We start from the raw sequence: 10,591 nt of genomic DNA on the forward strand, positions 1-10,591 counted from the left end.
ATGTACGTACTTCTAACAATGCAGATAGCAACTCATCCACGTTTGCCTGTCCTATGTGACTCTCATTCACATTCTCCTATAAATCCACCACAGGAGTCCACCTGATGTCCTGGGGCCTTTTTCTCATTCTGTATACGTTGCATGGATAACATGGGACATACCAATTCATCTTTTTTTTTTGTCATAGATTTCACTGATGACACCCTTTATACTACTGTGTAAGTCATTTGTAATGTGTTACAGCCTAATGGCTATCATATGCCTCTATAATGTCCTTTGAATGATCTTTAATTTTAATTATTTGTAGACTCATAATCATGCAATACTGATACTGAAAATATGGATCTTTAATTCAGGGAGAAATGTGATAATGCTAGAGAACTGCAATTTTCTAAAGGCATTCTTGCCAGATAGTTGCCTCCTCTATTTTCTATGTCTGTCCAACATATATGTACTGATAGAAGTGTTCCATGGGTTGGTTGTATGTGCAAATATCTATTGGTCTTGGCAATAGGCATTATTTACTCTTTTGGTATTTCAGCATCAAAAACACACATACACACTTTACCTTAAGACTGAAAAACCCAATTGTTTTGAAACACAGAGAGAAATGAGGATGCTGGGTGAAAATAACAATTAAGTTTTCTACTTTGGTGAGGCAACTGAGGTTAAGTAACTTGCCCAGAGTCATACAGCTAGTTAAGTGTTATATGTCTGAGGCTGGATTTGAACTCAGGTCCTCCTAACTCCAGGGCACATGTACTCTATCCACTGAGCCACCTAGCTGCCCCCCAGAATAGTTTATTCTTAAGGTACAAAGGTATGCTACACAGACAAATCCTCTTGGATCATAGATAACTACCCAAAGAAATGTGGGCAACAAGATTTAAAAAAAAAAAGATTTACTCATGAAATTGCAATTGGCGGCTATTGTTTGGATATGTTGTCAAACAAATTGTTTGGCAGAACTTGCAATCTGAATAGGACCTATCAAGTATACCAACTACTTTGGAGGTACTGTTTACTAAATTTGTTCACTTTATAAACCAATCATATACCATATTTGTCACTTGATTGTATTGTTTATATTTGTATTTCTTAACTAAAAACATGTTCTCTTAAACACGTCTACTGTGATATGTAGTATAAAACAGACATTGGGCTCATTTAATAAGTTACGCTAGTTAAAAGAATCTTTTTTGTTTTTATTTCTTACATAATATGGATGCAGGTATAACACAATAACACCATAATCCTCAAGAATAAAACTTATACACTAAACAGTTCCAAACTCCAAGATCATAGTCATAAAATCTACAGGCTCCACTAGTAGTATTTCAGTAACTTAATTCAAAGGGCCAAATTCTTAGACATTAGTACTAATGCCTTTTCATTCTGTGGAAAATATAAAATTAAACTACCCATGGAAAGTAAGTCATACTAATATGCTCCAAAAATCAATGTATAACCAAGCAGTTTTGAAACTTGCATTATTTAAATTAAACAAATATTCATTGAGCACTTATTGTGCTTGAGGCCTCCTTACCTTTTTATTCTATTTCCTGTCAAGAAAATTTACTCTCTTTAATCTAGTAGAATTTAACATGAACACAAACTGAGTTTTCAAAATGATCTTTCACTGATTATCTAATGATTTTCACCAAAAAAATTCTTAACGTGAAATTCAAATATGATCCTTGATCCATAATGTTTTTTGGAATACTTTAAGTTAAATTCAAATTCAGATTAATATAGTAAAACAGTATTTTGGCTGCCCACAATTTGTAGATGCTTTTCTTTTTCTTAATAATTATGTAAATTGAATTACTAAAGTTATTCCCAGTATAAATAGATTTTATTGAAATTTCTGTTTTCAACAGTTCCTTCTGCATTTTCAGTATCTTGCTTAACATCAGCCTACTGGACCCAAACATGACTAGTTCCATGAAGTGGGAAATAAAGCTGGTTGAGGCTGCTGCTGAAGGCTACAGCAGGAAACGGATACACAAACACAGGTTTTATTGTCATGTTCAATGGAACTGGAGCCTTTCTTATTATTGTGTTCCTGGTGGGCTGAAGATGGAGTAATGGAGTGTTAGTTCTTTAGGCCAAAAATACATGAATGTTTTGGACAAAGGCTTCATTCTCTGCCTGTAGTTAGCAACTTGAGGGCTTTCTGTAGATTCTGCACAGCAGTGCTTACATCTTCATATTGCAAAGCACTGCCTGCGTACTTGCAGTATTTCTGAGCTCTAGCGAAGTCCTCTGGTGTTAGACGGACATCCCCTGCAACAAAAGAGTAATCAAAGAACTGAAAATCAATGAAATGAATGCAAGCTACCTAATTAGCTTAAATCAACGTTTTGGGTATTTAATGTAGGTATTTAACTTTCAGGTTATTTTACTTCACTTCTACTTTAATGCAGTTTGGCTTCTCTTATGACACTTGACAGAAATTAAAAGAATAAAACTACACATGTTATCATTGTATGATACAAATGCAGAATAAAACTTCCCTTTGAGAAACAAGAAAAAAACTTTTTATACCTCAACAAGTTAACTGCAAGAGTGTTACATCCTGGATGAAACCAGGACAGTGGCTTCTGTGTTTGTGCTGGAATCACTGAAGTCTTTTCATGGAATAATACACACAGACGAAAGCTTCAGCCCCCATTTGAACTAGAATACAATTCTATCACTCCAGACAAAAATAAAGGAATGCACTTAATACTAAAGTTTGTTTTTAAAAAGTGGCATTTTTCTATAATAAGAATTATGCCACCACTTTAGGGGGCCAGGAATTCTACATTTCATTTTCTTGAACTTTCTTTAAAAAACAAAGATTACCAAAGTTTCCTCATTTTTTTTTATATTGAGGAAGGATCACCTCACATTTATTTTTATTAATCTATATATATTTTTTTAAATTACAAAGGTGGGAACTAATAGAGACCTATGAAGCATGAGCTCTTGGCATTTCCAAAGTTTTATTAAACTGTTATGACTTATGTGACAAAATTCTGTGCCACTCTGAAAACAGAGATTACTTTCCTTGAGTGGAGAGTATAATAATGAGAAACAGATTTTTCTTTTCATGTATCTAAGGTCTTTACAACAACTGAGCAACAGATGTTCACAACTCTAAAATTCCTATATATTAATATAACGGATGATAATCTGTTTAGGGGAGCCTTTTCATTCCTTTTAAGAATTTACTATATAATTCAATTAGATTAAAAAAAATAAACCAGATTGGTGGGATGAGGATAAAGCTAATTTTATAACACCATATTAAATTGCAATCAAACAAGGGTTTTTTTGTTTAAAAAAAGTAGAATTTTAAAATGACAAATTCTAAGTCCTTCTGAAATGAAGTAGTGCTTAGTAGAACAATCTTTAATTTTTAAAAAGTAATTTCCTTGATTAACACTGATATCAAAATGTGATGGGGAAAAAGGTTTGCTTAAATTGGACAACTGTTAAACTGAAACAATTCTGAGGTACTACCTCATGCCTATTAGATTGGCTAATAGGAAGAGAAAAGGAGAATGACAAATGTTGGAGGGGATGTGGGGAAAATGAAACTTTACTGCACTGTTGGTGGAGTTGTAAACTGATTCCACCATTCTGTAGAACAATTTGGAACTATTCCCAAAGGGCTATAAAACTGTGCATATCCTTTGACCGAGCAGTGCCACTACTAGGTCTGTATCCAAGAAGAGATAAAAAACAAAAGAAAAAAGGACCTCTACGTAAGGAAATATTTATAGCAGCTCTCTTCTGGTAGCAGGGAGTTGGAAATTGGGAGGATGTCCATCAATTGGGGAATGGATGAACAAACTGTGCTATGTGGTTGTGATGGAATACTATTGTGCAATAAGAAATCATGTATAGAATGCTCTCAGAAAAACCTGAAAAGACTTATATGAGCTGATGCAAAGTGAAACGTACTGTGTACAAAGTAACAGCAATATTGTAAGATAATCAGCTATGAATGCCTTAGCTATTCTCAGCAATACAATGATCCAAGACCTGATGGTGTTTATTTTTTTACTTTATTTTTCTTGAGTTTTTATTATTATTATTTTTTTGGTCTATGTTTTCTTTCACATGACTAGTATAGAAATATGTTTTGTGTGACTACACATGTATAACCTATGTCAAATTGCTTGCCTTCTCAATGAGAGGAGTAGAGAGGGAGGAAGGGAGAGAATTTGGAACTCAAAGTTTTAAAAATGAATGTTAAAAATTGTTTTTACATATAATTGGGGAAAATACAAATTTTAACTACTTTCACTTCTATTTATGATGAATTTCAGATCTGCCTGGGAATTACTGTGGAATGAAATAAAAACAAAACAAAACAAAACTCTGTCACGATTAATTTACTCCTTTGAAACAGGTGATTAATATTTATTTCCTTGAGGATTTATGAAAATACTAATAAGAACAAAGGATCAGAGGGCTGTTTGTAAAGTAAGTTAATGTCTCTTGATTAATGGCATGACTCTATAGCCAAAAGAGAAGCTGTGGCAATTATCTGTGTCATGTCATCCAAGTAGACAGCAAATCCAGATATTCAGAACTTAGAGTGAAATTAAGCAGATAATCATCCTAATTAAGATTTTCTAAAATATTCAGCTAGGATATATTATTTGAAAGAATTTAAGACACATCATTAGAATAAATTATCAATAAAAGGAAAAGGACGATTTTCATTTTAAAAATATACTCAAATGTAGATGATTTATATTAATTATTATTGATGTGATTTACAGTGAATATAAAGAAAAAAAACCAAAACACTTGAAAAGTAAGTTACTGTGTTGCAAAAACAGAAAGTCAAGCAACACAAATTAATAAATAATTCCATGCTAAATGAAAGTACATTCTATATCTTCTGTTAATACACTAAAAACAGGTATTTTTTCTCCTCTATTAAACCTGAAAAAAATTAGTACACTGAGTTCAAAAAGGCATGTTTCAGTTTGGAATTAAAAAACATAATATTATTAGAGAAAAAAAAATATGTAAATGTATACATATATACACACGTATGTATTATACATATACACATATAAAGCAAAAGGAAGAAGGAAAGAAGGAAGAAAAGGAGGGAGGAAAAGAAGGAATGAAAGGAAAAAGGGAAGGAAAGAGTGACAAAAGAAAGGAAAAGAAAGAAACATCAAGAAAGAAAACTCACTCAAGTACAAAGCAATTTATGTAGGAAAAAAGAGCAGTGGCTCTGGGATTCAGAAGAACTGGGTTCAAATTCCAACTCTGACAATGACTACTTGTACGACTTCAGGAAAGTCCTACCCAAGCCTCAAGTTTCCTCAACTATCAAATGAGGGAGTTGTCCTAGATGGCTTCCGAGGTACCTTTCAGTTGTAAATCTGCACCCTAGAGGTGTGCAATGTTACCTAACTGGGTGAAAATAAAACTTAACCTAAATACTGCCTCATTTTGTGCTTAATATTTTTAATGCCAAAAGAAACTAGTGAGCCATTCTTTAGAAAATAGTCAAGGCATTTGTCCAGAATTTAGCTGATTTACTGGAAGGAAGCCTGAAGTGAAGAATCTAATCTTATTTTTACAGTACCAACCTTAGCTGGTATTGTGCTATTTTTAATATTAAGATATAAATATAGGAGCATAGTAGCAAAAACTCCTTTTATTCTTTTAGCTTATAAATTAAACATGTCTACTAATGACAAAACTGCTTAGAAGTGGGCTCTGAACTTTATTATAGTGATAAATTATGAAGACATCAACTGTGTAAAAGTCACAGAAAAACTAAAATTATTTTTATTTCATGAAAGCTAAATAAATCCAATTGGTAGCTTTAGCTTTACTATACTAATTATAAAACTAAAGAAACAGAAAAACCAATAAGTCAAGTAGTTACATTATTTTAATGTGGAAATAAAACAACTTATCATTAGAAAAATAGTAAATTCAAATTTAAATTTCTAATTCAATTTTTTAATTATAGGGAAGGATAGTTTCTTGGAAAAAGTCCTCATACCTCAAATAAATAGAGAACTGAGTCAAATTTATAAGAATATGAGTCATTCCCCAATTGATAAATGGTCAAAGGATATGAACAGGCAATTTTTGGAAGAAATCAAAACTATATAGTGAAAAAATGCTCTAAGTCATTTTTGATAAGAAAAATGCAAATTAAAAACTCTGAGGTGCCATCTCACACCTATCAGATTGGCTAAAATGACAGAAGGAAAAAATGACAAATATTGGAGGGGATGTGGGACATTAATACACTGTTGGTGCAATTGTAAACTGATCCAATTATTTTTGAGAGCAATCTGGAATTATGCTGAAAGAGCTGAGTATACCCTTTGACCAAGCAATACTATTATTAGGTTTGTTTCCCATGGTAATGAAGGGAAAAGGAAAAGAACCTCTATGTTCTAAAATATAGCATCTCTCCATATGATGGCAAAGAACTAGAAAGTTAGGAGATGCTCATCAACTGGAGAACGGCTGAATAAACTGTGGTATATGATTATGATGGAATAATACTGTCTGGTTAGAAATGACTAGCAGGTTGATAAAAAAAATAGAAAGACTTGTGTAAAATAATGAAGAGTGAAACAAGCAGAACCAAAAGAACGTTGTATACAGTAAGAGCAATAATGTTTGAAGAGTAACTATGGATGACTAGGCTATTCTGAGTAATGTGAATATTCAAATCAGCTACAAAGGACTTACAAGGAAGACACACCTCTAGAGAAAGAACTGATATGGAAGCATGTATTACATATATGTATATCTGCATCAAATGTTTGCCTTGTCTAGTGCAAGGTTGGGAGGAAGGAAGCAAGACAGCTTGGAACTCAAATTGTAACCCCCCCCAAAATATATATATATATATATATATATATATATATATTTAAAAAGATGGATAAAAAAGAACCAGTTATAGGTTAGAAGGATCTTCAAATATGGCTACTGTAAAAGAAAAAGATTTAGAAAATATTTTTTTTCTCCTTTCATTAATAGAAAAGACACTAACCCCACCTGCCCTCTAACCTCTTACTTTTCAGTTCCCTTTTGTGTGAAATCTTTCGCCATTAGAATGTAAGTTTCAGGAACTGTTTTTCTTTTTTTCTTAGCACAATATCTGGTATATAGTAAATGTTTAATAAATGCTTTTTTGCCTTGCCATGCTAAATAGAACAAGACTAAATAAATCCCCTTTCCACAGGAGAGCCCTTCAAAAATCTTCAACACTAACAATGGCTCTTTGAACAGTCTTTCTTTGTATCTTAAGCTAAATACTCTCATTTCCTTCAACAGATCCTCATATGGCATGGACTCAAGGCCCTTCACTGTCCTAGTCATTAATCTCTGGAAACTCTCCAGGTTATCAATGGCCTTCTTGAATTGTGGCACCTAAAACTGAATGTAAAGTTTCAGGTGGGGTCTGACCAGTTTACAGGATCATAGATTTAGAGATAGAAGGGTCTTTGGAAGTCACAGATCCAAACTCCTTCATATTACAGATGAAGAAATTGAGGCCCAGAGAGGTTAAAAAACTTTCCCAAGGTCACAAAGGCCAAGCCCAGGCCTTCAAGGTACAGCAGTGAGAGCACTGGCTCTGGAGTATGATGACTTAGGAGCCAGAGCTCAATCTTATTGCTTATTTATGACCTTGGATAAGTCACTTAACTTTCTTCTTGCAGATATGCCTCTCTCTCTACTCAAACAGCCATCAAACAAGTTGAGGTTATCAACACTTCGTGAGTCTGGACTACTGAAAAAATCTATTTGGTCTGCCTGTTTCATTTTATTCTACTTTTTTAGCCCCCATATAAAGCACTGGTCTTACCATGTCACCCTCTATAAGTTCCAATGGCTCTCTATTACCATTAGGATCAAAAATGAACTCCTGGGAGGCATTTACAATTTCCTTTCTGCATCTCCAGCTTTACATAGGACTTCTCCCCACACACTCTACAGTCCACCTACACTGCCCTACTTGCAGGTCCTTGCATTGCTCTTCATCTCACATAACTCCAAGCCTTTACACTCACTGTATCCCATATTTAGAATGCTTTCCCTCTTCACCTCTGCCTGGTAGTATTTCTGGCTTCCTTCAAGATTCAGTTCAAGTGACACCTTCTGAAGGAAGGATTTTTTTCTGGTTTTACCATCCAAGATTTTGTAATCTTTGCTTTTTCTTCTTGTCCTTATCTTTCTTGGCCTTTCAGTATTATCTGACACTGGTAACCACTTCTTTCTTGATTCTCTTAGCTAACCTGATACTCTCTTCTAATTCTCTTCTCATCTACCTTTTTTTTTCAGTCTCCTCCACTACATCATAGGCCTACATTCTTGTAACTGAATGCCTCCAAAGGATCTTTCTTCACATTCTTTGGTGGTTTCATCTACTTCTATGGTTTTAATTATCATGTTTAGATGGATGATGCCTAAAATCCGTACATCCAACCCTAAACTCTAATCCCATAGTTCCAACAACTTGAAGAACATCACTTGGATGTCTTGCAATAACTTTAGACTCAACATACGTAAAAAGAAATTCAGCATTCTTAAGGCAACTAGGTGATGCTGCAGATACAGCACCAGACTTTGAGTCAGTCAGACGTGAGTTAAAATCTGGCCTAAGAGATTTATTAGCTGTGTGACCTGGGCAAGTCACTTAATCTCTATGCCTCAGTTTCCTTATCCACAAAATGGGAATGAAAATAGCACCTATACCAGAGTTCTTGTGAAGATCAAATGAAACAATATCTATAAAGCATGTAACAATGCCTGACACGTAGCAGGCACTTAATATTTGTTCCCTCCTGAAATTTGTTATTTTTGTCCACAGTGCAAAGTAATCTCTCCCACTCTAAATTTCTCACAACACTCTATTTCTTTTGCTCTTATTATAGTCTGTCTTAAACTACATATGTGCAGATCTTTAGAATATTGAGAAGAAGATAATGATTGATAATGTCAAATGCTGCAGAGAGGCTAAGAGGAATCTGAAATGAGAAAAAGCCATTGGATTTGGCAATTAACAGAGTAGTGAAAATTTTGGAAAAAGTAGTTTCAATTTAATGATAAGGTTGGAAGCCAGATTGCAGAAGGTTTTAAAGTGAGAGGAAAGGACATGAAGGCACTGATAGTAGATGGTTTTCTCAAAGAGTTTAGCTGTGAAGGGGAGGATATGTTATAGGATACAACTAATGAGGATTGCTAGATCGAGTAAAGACTATATACAGGCAGGACAGAAAGTGGAATATTTGTAGTCAGTACAGAAAGAACCAGTAAGTAGTAGGGAAGTAAAGTGAGTGGGGATGATAGTGAGGGCAATTTGCTAGAGAAGCTAGGAAGGGTTGGGATCAAAGTCACATGCAGAGTGGTTTCCTAAATGGTTTCATTTTTTTTTTTTTGATGAAGTATGAGTCAAGGTTTGCAGATAAGAAGGTGGGGGCAAGAGAGTGCCATGGGAGGCATAAGTAGAGAAAATATGATTTGGAATACGTCCTGAGGACAGGAAGATAGTGACTCAACTAGGGAGGAATAGAATATTTGCCAAGATGTAGCCTTGCTGAGATTATATAACAAATTTATAGTGCGTCTAGTCAGCATGTTTTTGTGATTTCCTCATGCTCCATTCAGCAACATGAGAATAGAAGCAACAGAGGTGGATGGTGGAGGTGATGCAGGGTTGAAGCTTGGCAAGGCATAATCAGAAACAGAACAAGGGAACAAGAGAATTGAGGATGGCGGATAGTCCAGAGTTGAGCTGGTTCACCAAGGGGTAAACATAATGAAAGGAGAAAAGTGTAGACAATACAAGGGTCTGGCAGTGAATGAGGAATGGAGGAAATAAAGGTCATGATAAAAATGAAGGAAAGGGTTGGTTTGGGATCAGAAGGCATACAGACAGAATGATAAAAGATTATGATTAGGTATGGCATTTTGGAGTCCATGAACATGGAAGTGATATAGTTGTGGATGATGGAAAGAAAAAAGCATTTATTATTATATGCCATGTACTTTACAAATATTATCTCATTTGATCTTCACAATAACCTTAGGAGGTAGGTGCTATTATTATTATTCCCATTTTACAACTGAAGAAACCGAAGCAGATAGAGGTGAAGTGACTTGCCCAGGGTCACACAGCTAGTAAATGTTTGAGGCTGGATTTGAACTCAGGTCATCTTGACTCTAGGCCCAGTGCTCTATTCACTGTGCCATCTGCTGGCATGGTCAAGGATATGATCATCTTTGCACAGAGCAGAGGTAGAGTGGAGCAATAAGTTATCAGAACTAAGTAAACCGAAGATTTTAGATACAATGGTATTTGAGGGAATGTTAAAATGTATGTTGAGGTCTCCTAGTACGTGAGCAGGAGATGGAGAATAAAGAAAGTCAATGAGCCAGGGACTGAATTCACTGAGGAAAGAAGGATATGAGAACCCCTTCAGGAGTCCAGAGTTCCAAGATTGCCTCGTATAAGGCTCTGTGAGGTAGAAAACAGGAAAAGTCTTGTCCCACAGGGCAGCCCTGAGCTGGAGATGCTCCTGATGCAGGGCCCCACTTGGGTGGC

General features: G+C 34.9%; 1 protein-coding gene across 1 annotated transcript in view; it reads right to left on the bottom strand.

Annotated features, from left to right (window-relative positions):
• Positions 1-1,184: 1,184 nt before the first annotated feature.
• Positions 1,185-10,591, bottom strand: part of VTA1 (vesicle trafficking 1) — a 95,847-nt gene continuing 86,440 nt past the window's right edge. Inside the window, exon 8 of the mRNA XM_027850679.1 lies at positions 1,185-2,286. Coding sequence (XP_027706480.1) covers positions 2,141-2,286 — 146 coding nt within the window. The 3' untranslated portion in view covers positions 1,185-2,140. The remainder of the gene's footprint in view (positions 2,287-10,591) is intronic.

The sequence above is a fragment of the Vombatus ursinus genome, unplaced genomic scaffold (assembly GCF_900497805.2).
Source record: "Vombatus ursinus unplaced genomic scaffold, bare-nosed wombat genome assembly UNPS02009132.1, whole genome shotgun sequence".
In the NCBI taxonomy this organism is placed as follows: domain Eukaryota; kingdom Metazoa; phylum Chordata; class Mammalia; order Diprotodontia; family Vombatidae; genus Vombatus; species Vombatus ursinus.